Raw genomic sequence first — 23,734 nt, 5'->3', positions numbered from 1 at the left:
AGTTGTTTCCTGATAACCATTGTACTAAATTTATATCCCACTTAAGGCATCTGGAGAAGACTCTGCCCACCACTTTGTATGAATTTTATTCCAAGTTGGCCCACATCGGAGTGGATTATACTGACAATTTCTATATGATTCTGTTTAATTCAATGAAAATCAATATTGAATTTTATCCACTACCCAGTATAGGGACCATTTGTTAGAGTAAAAAGGATAATCATAAAACAGAGAGCTAATCAAAATCTAAAGCTGTCAAGCCGAGACAAGAAGGATAACCTATGGTGGTCATATTTCGCTAGCAATAATACCCCCTCTAGGCCAGAATGTGAGCTTCTAAATGATGGTGAACTTGAATATGAAAAGATACGGATAAAATTTAGGTATTGCATTTCAGAGAGTTTCTGATTTTCTTTTGCCAATTATGAGGAAGTGGCTACGCATGTAATGAGCACTCATGAAAGGTGGTGGGGCACTGGGGCTGCTGAGTACAACCTTTTTTATCTCCTAGTGTTTCCAATTCTTCTTTATATAGAGACCCTTTTCATATTAAATGAAGTCAAGAGCTATCCTCGTAGTAAGATATGGGAAAAGCTACTCTTCTAGCTGTGCTCAAAGTATTGATGATATTGATATGTGCTGGTTGGATCTCCCTATGGCTTCTAAAGCCAACACAGCTGTGGACAAAGAAATGGCGTGAAGCTGAAGATAGCGCTAGGCCTACTGTATTTGGATATTATGGTACATACATGCTTTGAGATTAATCTAAATTGGTTTGACTCCTTTTTCATAAATATTATTAACAAAGCTAGCTCTTTCATCTACTGTTAGAAGTGTTGATGCAGTTGTCATAAGAATGCTAATTCATAGATGACGAGGTAAAATACGCATAAAAACATAAAGCTTATAGAGAAAACTTTGCAGGTCTTAATTTTGCTGTTTATACATTTCCTGTTGTTGCTTTGGCTATTATCGGATCCGTGTTCTTGCATTTGATACCCAGAGAGCCAAGAAGCAGGTAATTACATAGCTGTATCATTGACTTATACTGTTTCTGGAAATATATAAAGTTTACATATTGTTTTGTTTAACCTTGGATGATAGACAAGGCAGGAGTTCAGCCTCTTTTCTCTCCAATCCACTTCTTGTGAACACCATTGTGGGTGTTATATCCAGCATCGAGATTCTGATTGTCTCCCTGTTTATCGTATTTCTAGCATGGACTTTTTATGCCCGTATCTCAAATGATCTCAAGAAGTTGATGCCTATCAAATCCCTGAAACTAGATATGTGAGTTCTTGTAAATATATAAAAAGTCTGAGATACTAAAAAACACGAATTTTCAACAGTATTAATGCTTCAGCTCTATTTCAGATGGCAACTCAAGTATCTAAGAGTGGCAACTCGGTTTGGTTTGCTAGCAGAGGCTTGCCTGGCTTTGCTTCTTCTTCCTGTCTTAAGGAGTCTATCCATATTTCGGTTTCTTGGCATCCAGTTTGAAGCCTCAGTGAGATACCATATTTGGCTTGGAACTGCAATGATATTTTTTGCCACTGTCCATGGTGGAAGCACCTTGTTTGTCTGGGGCATCAGCCACAACATTCAGAATGAGGTACAATTTCCGGGTCCTTCACATTTGGGAACAAACTTCTAGTTCATATCAACCATTGAATTTTACATTCAGTCGAAGATATAAATTTGCTTTGCTGACTTTCCCTCTATGTTTTCACCAACAGATGTGGAAATGGCAGAGAACAGGTCGGATATATCTTGCTGGTGAGACTGCTCTTGTTACAGGATTGGTGATATGGATCACATCACTTCCTCAAATAAGGAGGAAAAAGTTTGAATTGTTCTACTACACGCACCATTTGTACATAATCTTCCTTATTTTCTTCTTGTTTCATGCTGGTGATCGTCACTTCTATATGGTTTTTGGTGGGATATTTCTCTTTGGCCTTGACAAGTTGCTCCGAATCATACAATCAAGACCACAATCAAGCATTCTTTCAGCACGAGTGTTCCCCAGCAAAGCTATTGAACTTATTCTGCCTAAGGATCCAAGTAACGTTTCAAGCCCCTAATAGTTATACATTACAATTTCATGAAATACTAGTTTCCCATTAAGAGGCTTTCCTACCCAATGCAGGCTTGAAGTATACCCCAACAAGTATATTATTTATGAAGATACCAAGTGTTTCAAAATTTCAATGGCACTCTTTCAGTATTACTTCTAGTTCTAGTGTTGATGATCACACACTGTCTCTCATGGTTAAATGTGAAGGGGAGTGGACAAATTCACTCTACCACATGATTCATGAAGAGCTAGATTCACATGCTGATGAGACGAGATGCATACCTATAGCAATTGAAGGTCCATATGGACCGGCATCAATGGACTTCCTAAGGTTCAGTAAAACTCATATTACATTGTTTAAATGATTTATTGAAATTATTTAAATACCATTAATATTACTAATTTGAAATCTTAAGCAGATATGACAGTCTGCTTCTGGTAGCCGGTGGAATTGGGATAACCCCATTTCTGAGCATTTTGCAGGAAATTTATTCGGCTCAAAACAGCAGCAAATATAAACTCCCCTCTAAAATACAGCTTATATATGCTGTAAAATCATCCCAAGACATTTGCCTGTTAAACTCGATTTCTCATTTACTCTTGAGCCAATCACATGAAAAATGGAATCTGAAGCTAAAAGCATTTGTGACCCAAGAAGAGCAGTCTGGTGTCACCGTAAGAGAGCTACTAAATGATTTATCTCTTGTTAGAAGTGTTGGCTTCAGTACAAAATCAAATTATGCAGTGCATGGAATTGAAAGTTCACTTTGGATGGCTGGACTGATTGGAATTTGCTCTAGCGTGTTCCTTATTTTTCTTATTTGTCTCAATCACATCTTTGTTCATTCTGAAAAGAAGGGTGTTGCTGCTGAGAAGTTGGCTGTTCGCTCTAAAGAGAAGGTCCCTAAAGAAGAGACTCCATCTTGGGTTGCTGATCTGATTATATTATTTTCTTTCATAATAGCTATAACATGTAGCACCTTGGTGGCAATTATATTAAGATGGAGGAGACTGAAGAAAGAGATTCCACCTGTCTCCCCAAAACAAAGCAAAGGCATGGCAACAATGAGTCCTTTTGAGGAACATGAAATTCATTTTGAAGGAAGACCTAATTTCGAAGGTACTCTTATATTCTCCATTTCCCATCATCCTTGTATCTGCATTTTCACTTTCAATATTCAATAAGAGGTTGAGTTCTAACATATGGCATATTAAACAGAAATATTCTCCAAGTTTGAAACTGGAGGATTAGACATTGGAGTCTTGGTGTGTGGACCGGTAACAATGAAAGATTCAGTAGCATTGATGTGCCAGCAGAAGTCACATTGTCTCAAGGCAACTGCCAAGAAGAATCCATACTTCAATTTCCACTCCCTCAACTTCACACTCTAGTCTCATCATCAAATGTTGTTATACTCCCAACTTCACCCCAGATGATTGTAATATAGACTGTCTAAATCAGTTTGTTTTATGTATTGTATTATGTCAGTCATTAAGGTAATTGTAGTTAAAACCATTATCATTTCAGTGTGAAAAGACAATAGGAGTTCAATAAAGTAAAAAATCAGCATCAACTTTTTCCTAAGTCGTGATAGCTAGCTCTTTATTTCATGTGGTGGAATCATGATTCATGAACCCCGGTAAATCTTAGAGAATATATGCTTGCAGATGTGGCTGCGCTTCAGTTTCCACCACATCATTTTCAACAAAGAATCCAGGCCCACGATTGCCTAATTATGACCAAATTGTGTCTAAAGTATGCTAACCATACTTAATCAGTATGAACCCAACTGCGCCTAATTCAACTTCTCCAAAAGTCAAATTCACAATGTCAGCTAGCTATAGATGATAAAATATAGTTGCATCCCTTTTCATTTATCCTTTTTCTTTACAATACCTTGAGGAGAAGTACTCAAAACCAATACATTTCCCACCAACTTCGCATTGAAGAAGTCAATGCTACAATGGTTACCAGCAAGCAAGAATATGTTTTTCCCCTCACCCAATTGTCAAAAATAAAGTGAGGCCGTAAATAAAGCTTTCTTTTATTGCCATATGTAAAATACATATCTTCTCGGAGAATATTATAGTTGGGGGAAGAGGAATAATCAGAGATGTTTACCTTCGAGAATATGATTCTTGGTTGAATTATGGCATAATACAAACAAATATCAAATTAATATATTCTTCACAAATAATGGTTACATGAACGTTTGAAAAAAAAAATTAACTATTCACACCGGGAGTTGTGGTTGTAGTGGTTCTTCTTCTCTAAAACTTCCACCACTGTGACCGCCAGGTTCGCCACCATTATCATCAAAATTACCCTCACGACCCGCCAACTCACCCAACAATTCCTTAGGTGTGGCGGCCGCCTCCTTACCAACTAAAACAGCCACCACCTCCTTCATGCTAGGCCGCCTTTGTGGATCAGGATGGCAACAAACCAAACCAAGTTTTAATATCAATTCCATCTCTTCAACTTCATACTCTTCTCTAATCCTCCCATCCGCCGCCTCACAAATCCTTCCCTGCCCATAAAATTCTCTCACCCAATCAGTAAGCACCGCCTCTTCATCTGTCTCAGCAGTCATATCAATCGGCCTTCTTCCACAGGCCACCTCCAAAATCACCACCCCAAAACTATACACATCACTTGCTGAAGTTGGAGCCGAAACTGTTGCCAACTCAGGTGCTAAGTACCCCAAAGTGCCCACCACTCTAGTGGTGTTAGGTACTTCACCTTGTTGGTATAGTTTTGCGAGACCAAAATCTCCAAGTCGGCCTCTCATTTCGGCGTCCAGTAAAATGTTACCAGACTTAATGTCTCTGTGAAGTACTACTTGATCCCAGCCATGGTGCAAATAGTTGAGTCCTTCAGCCACATCGGCAAGGACTAGGCGGCGTTGTTTCCAGCCTAAGAGTTTCTTGGGTTTGTCAAAAATCCAGGTGTTGAGGCTGCCATTGGGCATGAAATCATAAACAAGTAGAAGTTCATTGCCTTTTCTGCACCACCCTCGCATTTGGACAAGATTTTTTTGTTGAAGCCTGCCCATGCTTGAAATCTCTGCCATGAACTCTTTTAGGCCTTGTTTAGAGTCGTGGTTAACGCATTTTACAGCTATTTCTGTGTTGTTAGGAAGAGTTCCTTTATACACTTTCCCAAATCCACCAGAACCAAGAAGATCATTTTCAGAGAATCCATTAGTGGCTTGACTTAGTTCTTCATAAGAAAACCTATGAGGCCAATATTCAAGTTCCCAATCTTCAATCTCGTCCTCTTCTTGGTGTTTCAAATTGTTCTTTCGCCAAACCAAGTAACACCCAGATACACAAATGACCACAAAAACAACACAACCAATCACAATCCCGGCAATAGCTCCAGCTGATAACGAAGATGAAGATGGTAGAGAAAAAACCGGCAAATTAGTAGTGTTAATCTCACTAGCAACCCCAGTGTCACTCAAACTCCAAGCAAGAATTCTTTGTGCCTCAATCCAATTAGTCTTCGATGCAGAAAATCCAACATACATCTCACTAGAAACATAATTAGCAATAGCCGGACTTTTATAATTCAGGGTAGGCCTAGACGGCTTGGAAACACCAATAGGTGCAACCGTGACATTAATCTCAAAATTGATACCATCAAAATCAATCCAAGCGTGAATATTCTGCCCATTCCTCATATTGACCGGCACAAAAGACCCATTTGAAGAGCTATAGTACCCAGCTGAGGCAGTGTCATCCGATTCGATATTGTTGAGATCAATCCCGATATGATTATCATCTGGGTCATTGAATTCCGGGTTTCGACCCGTATCAAATTCAACCGCTAGAAGTGGAGCCACAGTTGGAACAGTTGCATTTGTGAAAAGACCAAAGTATTGACTAGCAAGCGCACCAGGCGGAGATGTGAAGTTCGTGAGGACGAAACAAAGGCCAAAGCCTGGACTTGAAGCGATCTCTGGCAACACGGAGAATACAAATGAAGTTGAGAAAGAAGTGATATTCGTGGAGTTGTCACCGGGTTTCATTGTCAGTTTTGTTGGGTAATAAGCCCGACCGAAAGAGAACTGATTGGAATCGTTGTTGAGTCGGACCACGGAGGACTCAAGGCGGGCGTCATTGATGAGAACGAGGTCGGTGCCATTGGTGATGGTACCAAAAGAATTGAAGAGAAAGTCGACGGCAAAAGTTGGAAAGACAAAAGAGCCGATGATGAAGAGGACCACGATGAATCTCATCTGAATGGACAACGGTGGGTGGCGGAAGAGCCGCCAGCGGTGGTGAGGAAGAGACGTGATGTTGGATATATGAGTGATTGGATGAAATGACTTGGTGAACTGAAGATAATTAGATTTAGATGAGATAGGGTGATAGACTACAGTGGAGATTGATAATGCCAGGAGGCCCAGGACAGCTTTGTTTATTGACTGTACTTACAGGAACAGACGGCGGGTCATCTTCGTCGTATTATTGAAAAGATCTTGTGATTATTTATAAGAGATAAATGATTTGGTAGCATAATGCGTCGTATTTCATGACTACTTTAAACTTTTTTCGTTCTTTTTAAGCCCAAGTATAAACAATGTAGATATACATCCGGGTACGGGAAGATGAATTGATTTGGTCAACGTTGATTAAAATTTTGAACATTCACAAAATATATGGTGGTTGGGTCAAATTCATTTAATATTGCCATTCCCTTCCATAAACCATTTGTATAAGTCGTAACTCGTAACAAGCGCCCGACTGCTACTAGGAATTCTTTCATTTGACTTTTCGGTATTAGACCACTGTTTAAATTAGATAAATAATTAAAGAATGCCTCGTAATTTGCAAAAGGGGATGTAGCTCAAATGGTAGAGCGCTCGCTTTGCATGCGAGAGGCACGGTGTTCGATCCCCCGCATCTCCAAACATTTTTGTTTTGCAAATATTTCCCTCTAATTATGGGCCTGGAGTAGGTTAAGAGCACTAAAGCCCAAATACACTGAAACAAGACTGTTTGTTTTCACATAAAGAGGCTTATCCGTTGTCTATCTCAATCCTATAATTTTATTCTCATAAACCGACAATCCCATGTGATCTTCTTTTACCATTTAAGTGGATCTTCCCTGTCCAGTTTCTGTAAACAAATCGACACATCTTCTAGACCAAAATATGACCACACGACAATCCACTGCTCCTCACTTCAATGTAACTGATTTTATAGGAATCATAACTATATATGTTCCCACTAATGCTTTATGATCATCCCTGCCCTCCACGTGTTTTCTACTCCTCCATCACTCTCCACGTATTCAAACAGTGTTTGCTACGTGGAAGTGTTGGGAATAGTTTCATGCTTTGTCCTCACATGGAATTAAACAAACGAAAAGCAATTAGTTTATGAAGATGTAAATAACGTGTTGGGGTTATACCAATACAATGATAGGAAGTTACCATTTGCGTTGCTTCCTAAAATGCCTACTTATGCCAAGTCACCAATTGCAGTGGTTCCCACTAGGTAAGGGTGTGTATGGTCCAGATTTGTTGGGCTTTTGATAATTTTCGATTGAAAAAGAAAAAGAAAAAATATAATCGAAACCAATTTATGTTGGTTTAGTTCATATTGGATTTAATGGTTTAAGTATTTTTTTATTGTTATTATAAGGCAATATTATACATATAATTCAATATTACAAACTTTTTTTCAGAACTCTGACATATCAATTTGTAATTGGTTAGCTTGCAATAGGTCTCACTTATCCAATTATAAACTGTCACATCAGAATTAGGAGAGAAAGTTAATGAGATTGAATTATGGGTTAATCTTTATTATTATCAATATTATATTTCATATCATTTAAAAATTTAATTTTTCTAATTTTAAATTCTTCAAAATTTGAATTAAAATAAAGATAATATGTAATAATATAATAGAGTAATTCATGAGTAAATTTATTATCATCGTATATAATAAATATATAATATAGTTTTGGTGGATGATGATCCTAAGAGTTGTAAAGAGGTTGAAATGTGAAGTGATGTTGGATGGCAGAACTGACGCGATCGATAAGTGACAATCTTCTTATTAGACAATGAAAATGGCAACATAATTAGTGGTGGTAGAATTCGTTATAAATCTTAAGTCTCAATTATTTCTCGATAACAATAAGTCAATAGCAATTTAATTTATTTTATGAAAACAATTGGTTGGTTAATTAAGTGGTTGTTATTAATTTGGTTGAGATTTCTGAAATTGGGATTACCATTTAATCTTTGATAAATCTATCTAAAACATGATTATTATCACTAGTGATATAAAAAGAAGACAAAGTGGTCATTTTCTAAAGTCATTTTGCTTAAAATATACGGGATTATCCTTTGAAATATCATACTAATACTGATACATGTACATCTCGGGAAGGTTTCTTATTCCAAACGGCTTCTCCAACACTAAACCACTTGGCCTTGTAATTAATGCGGATCCTTTTTCAATGTTTTCACCACATAATAACTCAATGGAATCATTAACACGGATCGCTAGATTAGAAAATGGAAATTAATTGGGATCGGACGGATTTGATTAGAGAAACCCTTTTTTTGTAGATTCCAATTATTTCATTTTCTACCTACAAATACAACATGTGGGCTCCTAATTTCACCATGCTACCTCATAAATCTTTTAATTGATACGGAATATGTTCCACGAATTTGTGCCCTTTTGAAATAATGTTCTCTTATTACCTTCCATGTCTTTTTCTTTGCCACAAAAAGAGAAAATATATTAATGTTTTATAACATCACTACTTGAAATATGTAGACAAGTTGACTAACATCAATGAGAATACAATTTTTTTTAAGAATTTATTTTTTATCACTGATGGTATTTGAGTCAGTTTGTATGTATGTCAATTAATCTTTCAAACCTTTGAAACTATTAATCGATTAATAATTCTAGTGATTATCCCTATTTGTTATTAGTGTTGGAGGAGACTCAAACTCAAAAGTTCATAAAAAAATCCTCTTGTTTTTTTTACCATCAGCCTATCAATTTTAATATAAGGGTTTATGTTATTTATGTAATTTTTTTAATATCGAATATTATTTATTTATTTAAATTAAAGAGGTTGGCCTTATTGGACCATGAAAATAAGGAAGGCACATGGGCGCGGCCTTCTTGGGCCACGTAAGCGACCACAAGGCCCCACTCGACTTTCATACTTTTCAACCGAGGAAAAGAATATCCGAATATGAATATGAAACCTATTGCCTTTCTGTTTCCTATCTCCAACAGACTTTTAACCTCCGCATTGCGTGTGAGACCTACTATGACGTCATCCTCCAACCTCTCCCCTTCTATAAATATTCAACAATTTTACTTCGGAAGGTTTCAAGCCTCAAACAAACAGCTCTCTTCTCTCTTCTCTCTCCTCTCCTCTCCTCTCAAATTCAACATTAAACTTACTCTTCGTCTTACGATCCACATCACAAATACGAAACTGAAAAATATGGTGAGAGAAATTGAAGTCGAGTCCAAGAAAAACTCGGAAAATTTGAAGTTTCTTTGCAGTTATGACGGCAAAATCCTGCCTCGTTCGTCTGACGGTCAGCTCCGTTACGTTGGCGGTATCACTAGAGTCTTTTCCGTTGAGCGTTCAGTGTCCTTTGCTGGTAAGTTGAATTTCTACTCGTCTGTTCAGTCTTGTGTGATTTTTTTTTTTTTTTTCCGAGGAATTGGTTTTAAATTTTTACCTAATTTTACAGAGCTTATGGTGAAACTGGGAGAGTTCTGTGGATCTTCCGTGACTCTGAGGTGTCAGTTGCCAAACGGAGATTTAGATACCTTAATTTCGATTAAGTCCGACGAGGATTTGACTAATCTTGTGCAAGAATACGATCGCGCAGCTCCTAGTTCAAAAATCAGAGCTATTTTATCACCTCCAGCATCGCTCAAACAGATTTCACCTCCTCCGAGTGTAGATTTTCCGTCAGCTAAACCGTCGTTTACAGCCGTAGATCGTTGCTCTCGTTCTCAGCCTTCTTCGCCAACGTTTGGATACGTCATCGGTTCTCAGCCTTCTTCACCGCCCTTTGGATATGTCCGCGTTTCTCGGCATTCTTCGCCGACGATTGGGTATGTCAAGCCTTCTCGTTCTTCTTCCCCGACGCTTGGATATCCCGCCTACCGCAAAGTTTCTCACTATCCCATCCACGCGCAAGGAAACCTTCGGTCCTTGTATTGCCCTTGCACTTACGGGAATTGACATTGAGACAAAGAAAGCCCCCTGTACAAGTACATGATCATAATCAGAGAATCAGATAAATTTAAAACAATTATATTACAATCGGAAAACAAATTTGATACAAGTTTTGGATGATATTAGCGTGTGATTGTAATTTATAACTGTAAATTCAAGAAAGGAAATATTTTTAATTCAATATGGGTAATGTATTTGTGCCTGAATATTTGTTCTTGGTTTCCAATTATCTCTGCGTGTTTGGCACAAATGTGAGCGTTAGGGTTCGGTTAACGGCCTAATAAGAACAAAACGGCTGTTTTGTTTTCCGTGACGTTGTCGTTATTTAACTGCAGTTACAGGGTAGGCTTGGGAGTTACTTCAGAGTCTGGCTGCGTCAATTAGGAATTCCTGTTAGTTTGACACGTACAGGTTTTCGTCAGTCGGCTCGGCTCCGTTGCTAACACGTAGTATTCAAGCGGAAGTGTTTTTCCATTTGTTGGTGATAAGGTTTCGTTTGATTTTTTTAATTAATTTTCTTTTTCTTTATTTGATTTGCAGGTCAAATGGAGAAGAGGTCGTCGAAGAGGAGCTAATGCTTTTGTGTATTTTGGGTGTGGAACTGTTGAAGGAGGACTGGAACACATGCTTTGAATTTGAAGTTTGTTAGTAGGAGCCAAACTGTGTTGATATTGACGGCTGAAGAAAAATACATATTAAACAAAATTCTTGGACTACCCAGGAAGAAAGGAGAAAACTAAGGAAGAATCTTACTCACATAAAATAAAATAAAATAAATTTACAAACGATGAGCATCGCAACTTGCTTAATAATATTGGCAAGTTTGCTAGTTGGCTATTAAAAACAACAATTGGGCTCCCTTAAAAAAGAGATATAAGAGCATCTCTAAAATATTTTTAAAATGACTCAAATTTTTATTATAAAAAGTATCCATAAAAACAAAAGTTTAATTGACTGTTTATTCTTTAAATATAAATTAAAGAATGAATTTGACTTTTCATATTTAAACAGTTAAATTTTACTCTCTATCCTAATTTTAAATAATAAATTACAAATTTTTATACATTTTATTTATGATTTATCTCTCTTATTAAGTTTTTTTCTTGAAAAAACATAATTTCTCTCCTAAAATTTAAAGAGTCTATTAGATTTGAATAAAAATTTTATTTTTTATATTTAAAAATCAATAAAGATGCTTTTTATTTATATGAAAGATACTCTTTAAAATGCTTTAACTTCTCAAATTTTAAAAATTGAATAAACACTCCATGCATTAGATGTTGCCTTTAGGCCATAAACACTCCATGCATTAGATGTTGCCTTGAGGCCATACTTTAATCAACCTAGAGGAGAAGGGAAGGTTCAAGAACCCTCCTTACAAGAGAGGAGATTTTTATGCGAAGAACTTTTCATTCAGCACAGATTTTGACCAAGTGGCAAGTAACTGAGATTTGAAGGTGATATAAACCAAAAAAAACTGTCAACAATTGATAAAGCTTATTATAGACTCCAAAATGTATTAGGTGGTGGGAATTGACCAATCCTTCCCAGAAGGAAATTTCTTTCCTTCTTTGACTAGTGTAAGTGGCGACAAATTCCATAAATTTCCCATGTTTCTTCTGGGAAGGGTGGTTCCAAGGATTCAAACAATTAGCTTAACGACAACGTTTGAAAAGGCCCTCTCTTCCATGGCTACTCTTCTTTCCTTTTTCTTTTTAATAATCTAATCTCTAATATTTGTCTTTAGCATTTCTTCCCATCTATTAGAATATACCAAGTAACAACCCAAGTATGTTAAAAAAGTAGGCAAAGAGGGAGAAATAACTGACATCAGTTCAGGCAGATAACGNGAAGAACTTTTCATTCAGCACAGATTTTGACCAAGTGGCAAGTAACTGAGATTTGAAGGTGATATAAACCAAAAAAAACTGTCAACAATTGATAAAGCTTATAGACTCCAAAATGTTTTAGGTGGTGGGAATTGACCAATCCTTCCCAGAAGGAAATTTCTTTCCTTCTTTGACTAGTGTAAGTGGCGACAAATTCCATAAATTTCCTATGTTTCTTCTGGGAAGGGTGGTTCCAAGGATTCAAACAATTAGCTTAACGACAACGTTTGAAAAGGCCCTCTCTTCCATGGCTACTCTTCTTTCCTTTTTCTTTTTAATAATCTAATCTCTAATATTTGTCTTTAGCATTTCTTCCCATCTATTAGAATATACCAAGTAACAACCCAAGTATGTTAAAAAAGTAGGCAAAGAGGGAGAAATAACTGACATCAGTTCAGGCAGATAACGCGGCATGGGCGCATGAAATACGATGCCACAACATAACAATATTCAAAAAGGAAAAAACAAAGAGAAAAGAGGAACAATGCACAACATCTTCAAGCAGTTTCTTGCTCAAACTCCTCACCCTCAGATTCATCTCCGTGATCAGCATCATCATCATCTGCATCATTATCAAAGTCTTCCTTATCATTATCAACAGTGGTTTTCCCAATCACAATCAGGTTGCTGTTGATTTTCCTGATTTCATTGCACTGCAAAAAATCAATCATACTAAGGTTAACAAGGTAAATTAAAAAGGAAATAGAAAATAATCAAATGGCAGAATAACAGGACTACACCATATGTTCTTTATTGAAAACAGAAACAGTTTTTGTAATGTTAAACATATGCCAAAGAAGCCACATCACAATTCCAGTTTTTATATACATATTGAATGCTAAATATGCAGTTAAATTTCAAAACACTGGTTCAGTGAAATTGCAGAGTTGATGATTACATATCATTTTTTCCAGAAGAGCGAGAAAGGAAGAGAGGTTTTGGCCGGTACAGTAATGTGATTCGACCTTAATGCTTCAAAAGAAGTGAAGATAAGAAACTAAGATAAAAAATTTTAACTCATTTTAAAAGATTAACAAGAGAGAGTAATACCTACTTCTAAATCTTAATGCCAATATATCACTGTAAAAGTCAGCCTAGAGGTCAGTTTCCTAGTTAAAACCAAAGAATTTGATACCTCAGAGTCGTGGTTTTTGAAGGGAAAATAGCGAAAAATAATAAAAAATCTCACCAGTTTTTTTAATTCACAGCCATGGAAGCCATAAACGAACTTAAAAGTGTGTCAGACTCGCCGATTCACAACTTTCAAATTCCAATATTTAAGGTATTAATAAGTTCCTTTCTCAGCTTCAATTAGTTCTTTAGATAGCCAACCAGGCTCATATAATATAAGTGATGGTGAAAACACCTGAAGTTCAGCTAAGACTCATAAAAACCTAACAACCGTGAGATTCTCTTTTGCCAGCCACTGATATCAATCTTAATGTTGATCTGCCAACATTTGATTCGAAGAAGACATCATTTGTAATTTAACTTCTGAGTTCTGACAGCACTTCAAAGCATAACTTCTCTTCAATTTTAATTATTTGTTCATATCAGATACCCAACTAATATCCTCATTTTAATTCTGGTGCTTACTATTTCTAGGCATGCCCAATCATCCTCATCATTAATTTATGAAGAAACAATGATCTACAGTCAGTCCAATCTCCTAGCCCATAGTTTGAAATTCCCTAGCATCAACTCAAAATAAAGACAAGCATTTATTGGATAGCAACTTTGATTACCTTAAAAAAGCTCAAAGCCTACAAAATCCTCCAAATTCATAGATAAAAAGAAAAAAAAAAAAATCCACTTCTGGGAGGAAAACCAAAAAACTGCCTAAAGAAGCTAACCAGTATAAACCAAAGGCTTCAAAAGTGAATTCTTTTTTAATGACTAATCAATACCCAACTGCAAATTCAACTTCAACCTGATATTTGATAACTTATGCCGGCATAATTTGAACCATAACGACTATCATAGGCTCCTAGCATGTTTTCATCACTATGACGATGTGAAATAGATTACGAATAGCATTATTGATGGTTTAGAAAATAAAGAGTGTGTTTTATTTAAATTCTGTAAAAAAAAATGGATACCTTGTCTTCGAATTCCGATTCTTCCAAGGCGATAAGGAATTCTTCACTGTGAGGTTGCGGCCACTGAGATGGAAGCAAAAACGAAGAAGGTATCGTCCTCGTCGACGATGGGTATTGCCTCATGAACGCCGGGAACTGTAACATCTCTCTCACTCTATCCCTCACTTTTTACACTCTCCCTCTGCGCTCCAGATTAAGGATTTACGATCTTCGATAGTGGGTCTGTTTGGGAACTAGGATAGGTTTGGCCCGGCCACGGGTTAAGGTTATATCACAATCACTTATTATAAAAGGTATGTTACTAAGACATTAGTATGGATAAATAGTTAGTGAATTGTTTATCGAATACGACCGATTATAATGAATCACGTGAATATGGTCAATGATGTATCGTAGGATTGTACTAGTATACCATTGATCCTTAGATCTGAGACATTATGGTTGGATTCAACATAGGATACGTATGATTCATATGATGTATAAACACGAGACTAATCATATCTTGTGTAATAAGTCGGTTTGATCATATGTTATTCATGTGCAAGGATAAGAGATAGTCAAGATGAGATTCGTTAACTCAAAATAGTCTAATTTTGAGTTCTCAAACGAATATTAGTAAATATTGAAAAAGAAATATCTCTTACCAGAGTATAATAGATGTCAGATAAAAAATAGTTTTAAGTTGATGAATTTCATTGTGTCATTGGACAACCAAACACCACCTAAAGCCAGGAACTTTTGCCCAATCGCGTAACTAATATCTTCTAACTTGCCGAGTTGATTGATCTAAGCTAATTAGACTAACAATTTCGATAACTGAATCCTAATCATCTTCATACCTTATTTTTTTTTATCAACAATGCCAAGTATCTAATATCTTCCACTACAAAAAGCAGTCTCCATCTTCTTCTTGTGATCATGCCAGTCATGGAAAATCTCAAATAACAGCTTCGAATTAATTAATTAATTAATTCAACAAACGCAGACCCATTAAAGTTAAGCTGACGTAACCGCTTTCAAGAAGCAAATAAGCCCACATTCCCTATAACGCAAGCCAAAACCACCGATCTTCCTCTACAGTTTTCTATATTTTCTTCTCTCTGCATCCCTTCTTTTTTTTTTTTATTTTTTTTTTAAAACTCACTTCTCCTCGTGTCCTTCATAACTTCTGTCCACGTTTTCACAATGCCTTCATCCTCACTTTTTGTCTCTCTCCATAAATCATCAACAGCCAAGACCATTCTTTGTCTCCAAACTTTTAAAACTTATTATTCAAACCAACTTATCTTTCCAACTCTCTTTTGCTGCGTTCTTTAAAGCTGCTAACGCTTGAGTTTTGTTGTCACCATGAGGCTCTACGTGTATGTGCTGCAAGCAAAAGACTTGCTTGCACGTGATTCTTTTGTGAAACTTCAACTTGGCATGTACAAGTCTAAAACTAGGATTTTGAGGAACAATAGCAACCCTGTTTGGAATGAAGAGTTCGTTTTCAGGGTTCATGATATTCATGATGAAGAGGTGGTTTTGTCTATGTTTCACCATGATGATGATTCTGGCTTGTTTCATTTCTCTGGGGAACTCATGGGTCGGGTTCGGGTCCCCGTTTGGTCAGTTGCTGGAGAAGAGAATCAGATGCTGCCACCCACTTGGTTCTCCCTTGAAAAGCCAAAGACTGGCAAGTTTAACGATAAAGATTGCGGTTAGTGTTTCTTCCCTGCTTATATACGTAGTTGTGTTTGTTTTTAATTCAAACTTCGATTTACTTCAATGTACTACAATTTTAATTTTAATTGCGGTTTATGAAATGTTGAAGTCGTAGTGTAGCATGAAATGGTTCATTTGATAATCACAGAAATAATTGCCATGAAGACTTTGTAAATATATGGTTCACAGTTGTCATATTGGTTCTAGTATACTTACTGTACACACTAAATTGATATAGGCTAACTTTGTGAAGGAGGAATCTTAGCATTTCAACATTCCATGAAAATAGAAAGATTTTGTTCTTGTTTTTATAGGATTTGGCGAAAAAAGTTTCAAATTGGTTTGATTCAAGGGAAATTTAAAATTTCAAAATTAATGGTCTCCTTCCCTCACATAAATATGCTTCATATGACTCAAAGACACAAAACATTTTCTAGCATTTGGTTCATATTATCTAATATTGGTTTGGTCCAATGTATGCAGGCAAACTTCTTCTCAGTATGTGTCTAGGCGGTAAAGGGCATGACGCTTCCTCTAACAGCCTCCTTAGCCCGCATTCGAATGTCAATGCTGAAGACCTCATAGAGTTTGAAGGTCCATGCGTGTTATCTCATGATGTATTCAGCTCAAAGGCTCCGACGTTACATATAGCAGAAGGGAAACACTTAATGAAGGCTATTGTAAGCCGTTTAGAGAAGGTTTTTCATAAGAATGGGGAAGCCTCAAAAAATGGGGATTCTTCAGGTGTGCCATCAGATTATGAGGATTCTGTGGAGGAACATCCCTCTTGTCATAGCTTTGAAGAAGCTATGAAGATGATGCAGTCGAGAGACAGTACAAAAGAAATGCCAGAAAACCTCCAGGGAGGTATTCTTCTTGATCAAGTATATCTAGTGTCCCCATCTGATCTCAACAAACTTCTTTTTGCACCAGATTCGCAGTTCATGAGAGACCTGGCAGAACTCCAGGGAACAACAGATATACAAGAGGGCCCTTGGGTTTGGAAGTCAGGAGACATGTCTTGTTTAACGCGTACTGTGTCCTACATGAACGCTGCAACAAAGTTGGTTAAGGCTGTAAAAGCCACAGAACAGGAAACCTATATTAGAGCTAATGGACGGGAATTTGCCATCTTGATGAATGTAAGCACACCAGATGTTCCTTACGGAAATACATTTAATATAGAGTTGCTATACAAACTAATGCCTGGACCAGAGCTACCTTCAGGAGAAGACTCATGTCGCCTCATAATATCTTGGGGCATTAACTTCCACCAAACCACAATGATGAGAAGTATGATTGAAGGAGGAGTTAGGCAGGGAATGAAGGAGAATTTTGACCATTTTGCCAACCTGCTGGCGAAGACTCATAAGATTTCAGATTCCACAGACATACTAGACAAAGATCATGTGCTGGCAACTTTAGAAACAGAACACCAGTCTGATTGGGAATTAGCAGTAGAATACTTTTGGAATTTCACTGTAGTTTCTGGCACTTTTTTTGTTTTGTATGTCCTAGTGCACATTCTGCTTTGTGAACCTAACAAAGTCCAAGGTTTGGAATTTTATGGACTTGAATTGCCTGACAGTTTTGGAGAGCTTATCACTTGCGGATTTTTAGTGATACAATTGGAGCGTGTTTATAGCATGATCTCACATTTTGTACAAGCTAGGTTGCAAAGAGGTAAAACATTAATTGCACTATTTCAAATTTATGTTATTACCAAATCCAGATCAAACACTTTTACCTTAGTCTCACTTTTTGTAACTGTCCCAGGATTCACTTATATTGCCCATCTATTTCAACAGGAAGTGATCATGGAGTTAAAGCCCAAGGTGAAGGATGGGTTCTTACTGTGGCTTTAATAGAAGGGGTCAATTTAGCATCCTTGGAATTGACGGGTTTGCCTGATCCTTATGTTGTCTTCACCTGCAATGGTAAGACAAGAACAAGCTCGGTGAAGCTTCAGACTTGTGATCCTCAATGGAATGGTAAGCCCTTTCTTTGCTCATTGAATTATATTTTCTGTATCATAATTTCGATTTATCCAGTAAGAAGATATTATGCAGATATACTTGAGTTTGATGCTATGGAAGAACCACCATCAGTTCTGGATGTAGAAGTTTTTGATTTTGATGGTCCATTTGACCAGGCCACTTCCCTTGGGCATGCTGAGATCAATTTCTTGAAACACACATCTACTGATCTGGCAGATATGTGGGTCTCCCTTGAGGGGAAGCTTGCTCAGTCTTCTCAGTCAAAGTTACGTTTGAGAACTTTTTTGGACAATAAGAAAGGAGTTGAAACAGTTAAAGAATATTTAACAAAGATGGAAAAGGAAGTTGGAAAGAAGGTGAACCCTCAGTCCCAATATATTAATGATTATTTGAAATAGCATTTCATTGGTTCTTGCTATCATTTTTCGCTTAGTCCTGCAACTGATAAATCCGGATAGTAATATATTTTGCCTTCTTGATTGTGTCTAGCAGGCGTATGGATTCTGACACCGGGGAACAATTTTTTAGCTTGAACAGATTTTTTAGCTTTTTCCTTTCTTCTTTAAAAGAAGAAATATAAGAATCTTTATCTAATTCTATTTTGTGTGATTGACAGTTGAATCTACGGTCACCTTATAAGAATTCAACTTTCCAGAAACTGTTCGCACTGCCACCAGAAGAATTTCTAATCAGTGACTTTACATGCCACCTGAAGAGAAAAATGCCTTTGCAGGTGCCAGTTATGGGTTCATTAATTATTACATATATTCTTGAACTGAATGGATCTTTGGATTACTGTTATAAAATCAGATTGTTGACGGACATTGTGGGTGGGCAAACGAGCCCCTTTACTGTGATTTTAGTTTAATTTGCATGATATGGAAATTGATTAATGATGCTCCAATTTTTTATTTTATTTAATTTTTTTTTGGCATAATGGCCTGATTAAGTTTGATGGATAGTAGTAACTGGCTAGATCATGAACAATATAATGAAGATTATTTTACGAAGATACATCGATGATCTCCATATAACTGAATTTTGGACTTTGTTTTGATGTTATGAAAAGAATGTGAGGTGTAAAAATCACAAGGAGTCTGATTAGTTCCCTTTTATCAACCTTTTAAGAAGATCCACTACTAAAAGTTCAGAATACTTTTTTTTTTTCCAGGGCCGGCTGTTTCTATCTGCAAGGATTGTTGGGTTTTATGCAAATTTATTTGGCCATAAAACCAAATTTTTCTTTCTCTGGGAGGATATCCATGACATCCAAGTGCTTCCTCCCTCACTTTCATCTGTAGGTAGCCCTTCGTTGGTCATTATTCTGCGGAAGGATCGAGGTCTTGATGCAAGGCATGGAGCAAAGTCCCATGATGAAGAAGGCAGGCTTAGATTCTATTTTCAATCCTTTGTTTCATTCAATGAAGCCAGCAGGTGTTAGTGCATGGAATGCTTCAGTTTATCAGCTTTCAACAATAGTAATAAAGTACAGTTTACATATTGCCTTGGTGTATTTATTTGTGTGATGGTTCATCATGCTGTAAAAACAGGACAATTATGGCCTTGTGGAGAACGAGAACACTCACCCCGGATCAGAAAGCACAAATTGCAGAAGAGCAGCAGGATGGAGAAGTATCCATGCTGGAAGATGCTGGATCGCTTCTGGATGTTGAAGATGCAAAAATGTCCAGGGTTTGTTTTGCTGAACTGCCCATGAACGTAAGTCACTTTTCTTCTCATCTACTTCATAAAACAACTCAATGCACCTATGAGCATACAATTGTCTTAAACAAAGTCCAAACTATATGTTATTCATCATGTATCAACAAATGAAATTGAGTGCAGAGAAATTTCACCATTAGAGCACGAGATTTGGGAATTTTTAGTTTATCTAATTTAAAACCAGATGTAAAGACTGGTTCCAAAAATGTGTTTGACAATTTGCAGATAAAAGCACTAATGGAGATGTTTGACGGAGGAATGTTGGAGCATAAAGTAATGGAAAAATCTGGTTGTCTTAATTATACAAATACTTCATGGGAGCCCCTAAACTCAGGTGTTTCTGAACGACATGTGTCTTACAGATTCAGTCGCCATGTCTCAATCTTTGGAGGGGAAGTAACATGCAGACAACGAAAGTCTCCCCTGGCAAATGATGAAGGGTGGCTTGTGAATGAGATCATGTCATTACACGATGTCCCATTTGATGATCACTTCCGTGTATGTAGAAATCGACTATTGGTTGATGTGATTGTTATTTTTTGAATTAGCTTTGATTCATTTTATCCTGATTTATGATTGTTTAATTTGTTTGTTGAAATGCAGGTTCATTTCAAATATGAGATTCAGAAGTCTGCCCTTGCACATAATGCATGCAAGTGTGCGGTTTATATAGGGATAACATGGCTGAAAAGCACCAAATTCCAGCAGCGAATTACTCGAAACATAACTGAGAATTTTTCTAATAGGCTGAAGGAGATGATCGGGCTGGTTGAGAGGGAGATTCTATTTGCAACTCGACAGGATACAAGTTCAATTTGATAAATACTTTGTTATTATTCATCAGAATGCAGCAGCATAATGTTTTATTTTAACTTCTTAAATTGTAAATTTTTACTATAATTACAAGTTTATGAAAGGAAAATTCATCTTAAATAGTTGTTCTGTACATGCAATGAGTTGTTTTATGGTTATAGACCTGTGAATCAAATATCTTTTCTTTATCAGGATTAGCATCTTCATTTCTCAACCTTATATCTCTTTCTTGTAGTTATTAACTTGAAATTGCATTGATGTAGAGAAAACGTATAGCTCAAGTAATTTCGTTTGACCATTTGCAATTTCTTGAATTCTCTTTCCTCATTCTATGGTAAACAATTAGTTGTTTACATCATTGTAATCATGGGCGGACACAGGAATGAAACTTAGGGGTTCAAAAGGTAAAATAATAATTAACATAAATATAAAATATATAAACACAAATATTTGTATTAATAAAATTCATATTAACTAATATATTTATAATAGTCATCGACGAGATTTCATCTTTTGAAAATATTGTATAATGACTTCATTATCAATACTATCAAGTATATTCTTCTCTACATACACAATTAAACTATCATTCAAGTATTCAACCATTAATCAATCATTCTACACGAGCAGTGATAACCAGTAAAATCAATGCTAATTTTATCAACATATAAACTAATAAAAACACTTTATCCTTCTTAGTTTCAACCATCACTTTTGCAAGATCTTCAATCCCATTCAATTCCATAAATTTGACATTAGAGTGTACATCCAAAATGTAAATATCAAATTGAGAATCAAGCACTATGAGTTCTAAGCTAGAAAAATCTTCTAAATAAAGTTAAGCAAGACGCATCAATTTTTGCTCATCAAAAGCAACAAAATTTTCATTTGGACATAAACATGCCAAACAAATAAGTAATTCAATGTTTACCTAATTGAAGCGATTACTGCATATCTAAGACACTAAAATACTTCAATACGGTAATGATGCACGTTTGTGATATCTTTAGGCTTCCGTTGTGATCGCCCTTGAATAAAAAATTTGTCATCCATATTTGGAATATCAATGTCATGTTTGGCACAAAAAGATCAAACTTTGTTAAGTAAATTCTCCCATCCACTATCCCTCATCAATTGTAAAGCTTGCTTACACCCTTCAACCAAATTCATAGCATTTACAATATCTTGATCTTTTTTTTTTTTTTTTTTTTTTTAGTGCTTGAGAAAATTTATTTGTAAAACTAAGTAAATCTTCCATCATAAATAGACTAAACACAAAATTAAATGATTGCATAAATTTTAAAATATTATTAGAGAAAAATAGGGATTGGAGAGATGGAGCGGGACACGTTGGACAAGAGAAAAAGTTGGGATTGGAGAAAAAATGAGAAAAGGTATTATTAGAGAAAGTCAAAATTTTTAATTAATTTAATTTACTGTAATTTTGTAATTTAGTTTTTGTATTGAACAAAATTAGAAGAAAAAAAACCCAAGTGGGGTCACTTGACCCCCACGCGACCCATGTGGGTCCGCCCTTGATTGTAATGAGAGTTGAGCTCCATATTCTAAGCATGGATGTTACGTAATTTCCATATTCACTCTTGTTCTTATATTATTTTTTAATTTTACAGATTTTTTGTCACTACAGAAAAACATTGTTATCAGCCAGAGACTTCTTTATACGTTTAGAATTCTCTGGAATCTAAGATAATTTAAAAAAATTTGCAAGACGTGATTTGGTGTTCAAAAAGTCATTCTCACCTACATATAGTTTTAAAGAATTTCATCTTTTATTATACAAGTTAACTACAAATTATATTGGTTTATATTTGAGTATTGTAGTTTCAGGAAAGTTTTTAAAAATGGAGAAGAAACGTAATGGATAGAAGTAGGAGTATTAAAAAAAATTTAAAAACTGAATCGAAAAACCAGTTCGGTTACGGTTCAAAGAATTCAAAAAACAGGATTTAAGGTTCGGTTTCTAGTTTGGGTGAAAATGCAAACCGGTTTTACTAACCGGTTTACTAAAACATATTATTATATATTAAATAAAAATAAAAATAATAATCTTAATGGATATTATATATTAAAATTAAATAAAAATTAAATTTATTTGTATCAATTTTTAATGTATTATTAGCTGTGGTCAATAGATATGTATGAATGTTTAATTTTTATTTGGATATGTATTGTTGATGTTTACAATTTAATTTGAGAAAAGTTTAATCCAATTTAAGAGAAAAACCGGTTTAAAACAAGTTTTCTCCTAAACTGTTCGATTTGGTCCAGGAATTTTTCTGAACTGAAAAAACAGTTCGATTCAAGAACTGGTTAACCACTTTTGAACACTCCTAGATAGAAGTAGATTGATCCTATATAATTAATTAATATAAAAGGGAAGAGGGCGAAGTGATTACAACCCACCACACCCCTCCCAATGTGGTTATGTTTTATTAACTTAAAATGGTGTTGATGTTGTGAATTTGTATAGCTCAACAACTTTAATCTCAAACCAATTCCAATTTATCAAATTATCAACCATCTTCCAATTATTTGGTAAATAAGAGAAAATTATCAGGGTTTTTAAAAAAATAATTAAAGCTCCGGGGGGCTATAAATATTGACCAAAAGCCTAAGTCTTATACACATATAACCAACTTCTTCATATAAATACGAAAATACCCTCATCCTAACCTTCAAATACTTAACCAACTGAACTCACATTTATTCACTATCATCTTCAAACTCCCACACCATAAACACAAGATCAAGCCTGCAAAAGGACATAGGAAATCACTACATCAAGGTAACACTTTGATCTTAACTTAAAATCTGTATATTGTTACATTTGTGCACTAGGTAGTTTGTGACGATTTTTGTTTGATTTTTTTAACTGTCTACATTGATAGTTAATGGAAGTACTCTCGAGAGAGAAATTGTTTTATTTATGTCGCAAGATTCATTACAATGGCAGATGTGGTTATTTTGGTTGGGTACGGAGAGCAATAAACAACGACGAATGATAGCACAATTTGGAGGAAAACAAAAAATACTTAAAAATCCACCCTGATGTAAAATGGATTGGTTGAGTTGTTGAGCAAACGTCTAGGCATAGATCGTAGAAGGAATACTATCTAAATAACTATATATGAAACCCAAGGATACAATCAATAGAATGTCTTACGACA

General features: G+C 35.8%; 5 protein-coding genes and 1 non-coding gene across 8 annotated transcripts; 4 read left to right on the top strand and 2 right to left on the bottom strand.

Moving 5' to 3' along the window:
• The first annotated feature begins 540 nt into the window (after window positions 1-540).
• Window positions 541-3,651, top strand: LOC116119614 (ferric reduction oxidase 8, mitochondrial). The gene is made up of 8 exons (XM_031405559.1): window positions 541-741; window positions 925-1,018; window positions 1,105-1,290; window positions 1,375-1,612; window positions 1,737-2,064; window positions 2,150-2,408; window positions 2,497-3,197; window positions 3,297-3,651. Exons 1-8 carry the CDS (start codon window positions 585-587, stop codon window positions 3,467-3,469), a joined length of 2,136 nt encoding a protein of 711 aa, XP_031261419.1. The 5' UTR covers window positions 541-584; the 3' UTR covers window positions 3,470-3,651.
• Window positions 3,652-4,113: 462 nt separating this feature from the next.
• LOC116119623 (L-type lectin-domain containing receptor kinase S.1) lies at window positions 4,114-6,455 on the bottom strand. Its single transcript, XM_031405570.1, has one exon. The coding sequence runs from the start codon at window positions 6,319-6,321 to the stop codon at window positions 4,312-4,314; it is 2,010 nt and encodes a 669-aa protein (XP_031261430.1). The 5' UTR covers window positions 6,322-6,455; the 3' UTR covers window positions 4,114-4,311.
• A 466-nt stretch (window positions 6,456-6,921) lies between these two features.
• Window positions 6,922-6,994, top strand: TRNAA-UGC. Its single transcript has one exon. It is a non-coding gene; the product is annotated as a tRNA-Ala (tRNA).
• A 2,476-nt stretch (window positions 6,995-9,470) lies between these two features.
• LOC116119609 lies at window positions 9,471-10,524 on the top strand. The gene is made up of 2 exons (XM_031405550.1): window positions 9,471-9,735; window positions 9,829-10,524. Exons 1-2 carry the CDS (start codon window positions 9,573-9,575, stop codon window positions 10,326-10,328), a joined length of 663 nt encoding a protein of 220 aa, XP_031261410.1. The 5' UTR covers window positions 9,471-9,572; the 3' UTR covers window positions 10,329-10,524.
• A 2,067-nt stretch (window positions 10,525-12,591) lies between these two features.
• Window positions 12,592-14,551, bottom strand: LOC116119622. Its single transcript, XM_031405569.1, has 2 exons — window positions 14,311-14,551; window positions 12,592-12,864 (listed from the first exon to the last, which is right to left on the bottom strand). Exons 1-2 carry the CDS (start codon window positions 14,452-14,454, stop codon window positions 12,709-12,711), a joined length of 300 nt encoding a protein of 99 aa, XP_031261429.1. The 5' UTR covers window positions 14,455-14,551; the 3' UTR covers window positions 12,592-12,708.
• Window positions 14,552-15,574: 1,023 nt separating this feature from the next.
• LOC116119620 (C2 and GRAM domain-containing protein At5g50170) lies at window positions 15,575-20,582 on the top strand. Of its 3 annotated transcripts, none has more exons than XR_004126418.1 (9): window positions 15,575-16,009; window positions 16,498-17,697; window positions 17,823-18,005; window positions 18,084-18,367; window positions 18,628-18,744; window positions 19,183-19,445; window positions 19,562-19,730; window positions 20,096-20,231; window positions 20,337-20,455. XR_004126418.1 is itself a non-coding variant. In XM_031405567.1 (9 exons), the coding sequence occupies exons 1-9, from the start codon at window positions 15,658-15,660 to the stop codon at window positions 20,550-20,552; spliced, it is 3,057 nt and encodes a 1,018-aa protein (XP_031261427.1). In that variant the 5' UTR covers window positions 15,575-15,657; the 3' UTR covers window positions 20,553-20,582. The 3 variants fall into 3 exon arrangements, 2 of the variants coding, with proteins under 2 accessions (XP_031261427.1, XP_031261428.1); XM_031405567.1 differs by having other exon boundaries at window positions 19,959-20,231; window positions 20,337-20,582; XM_031405568.1 differs by lacking the exons at window positions 20,096-20,231; window positions 20,337-20,455 and adding an exon at window positions 19,918-20,049.
• The last annotated feature ends 3,152 nt before the right edge of the window (window positions 20,583-23,734 follow it).

This window comes from Pistacia vera, unplaced genomic scaffold (assembly GCF_008641045.1).
Source record: "Pistacia vera cultivar Batoury unplaced genomic scaffold, PisVer_v2 Contig897, whole genome shotgun sequence".
Lineage (NCBI taxonomy): Eukaryota > Viridiplantae > Streptophyta > Magnoliopsida > Sapindales > Anacardiaceae > Pistacia > Pistacia vera.
This window is presented reverse-complemented; position numbering and strand designations above follow the sequence as displayed.

Coding starts and splice junctions, on each gene's coding strand:
- LOC116119614 (XM_031405559.1), top strand. CDS start 585: ATGGGAAAAGCTACTCTTCTAGCTGTGCTCAAAGTATTGATGATATTG. Junction 1,613..1,736: donor GCCACAACATTCAGAATGAG/GTACAATTTCCG, acceptor TTTCACCAACAG/ATGTGGAAATGGCAGAGAAC. Junction 3,198..3,296: donor AGGAAGACCTAATTTCGAAG/GTACTCTTATAT, acceptor CATATTAAACAG/AAATATTCTCCAAGTTTGAA.
- LOC116119623 (XM_031405570.1), bottom strand. CDS start 6,321: ATGAGATTCATCGTGGTCCTCTTCATCATCGGCTCTTTTGTCTTTCCA.
- LOC116119609 (XM_031405550.1), top strand. CDS start 9,573: ATGGTGAGAGAAATTGAAGTCGAGTCCAAGAAAAACTCGGAAAATTTG. Junction 9,736..9,828: donor GCGTTCAGTGTCCTTTGCTG/GTAAGTTGAATT, acceptor CTAATTTTACAG/AGCTTATGGTGAAACTGGGA.
- LOC116119622 (XM_031405569.1), bottom strand. CDS start 14,454: ATGTTACAGTTCCCGGCGTTCATGAGGCAATACCCATCGTCGACGAGG. Junction 12,865..14,310: donor AATCGGAATTCGAAGACAAG/GTATCCATTTTT, acceptor GATTTTTTGCAG/TGCAATGAAATCAGGAAAAT.
- LOC116119620 (XM_031405567.1), top strand. CDS start 15,658: ATGAGGCTCTACGTGTATGTGCTGCAAGCAAAAGACTTGCTTGCACGT. Junction 16,010..16,497: donor GTTTAACGATAAAGATTGCG/GTTAGTGTTTCT, acceptor CAATGTATGCAG/GCAAACTTCTTCTCAGTATG. Junction 20,232..20,336: donor CATTTGATGATCACTTCCGT/GTATGTAGAAAT, acceptor GTTGAAATGCAG/GTTCATTTCAAATATGAGAT.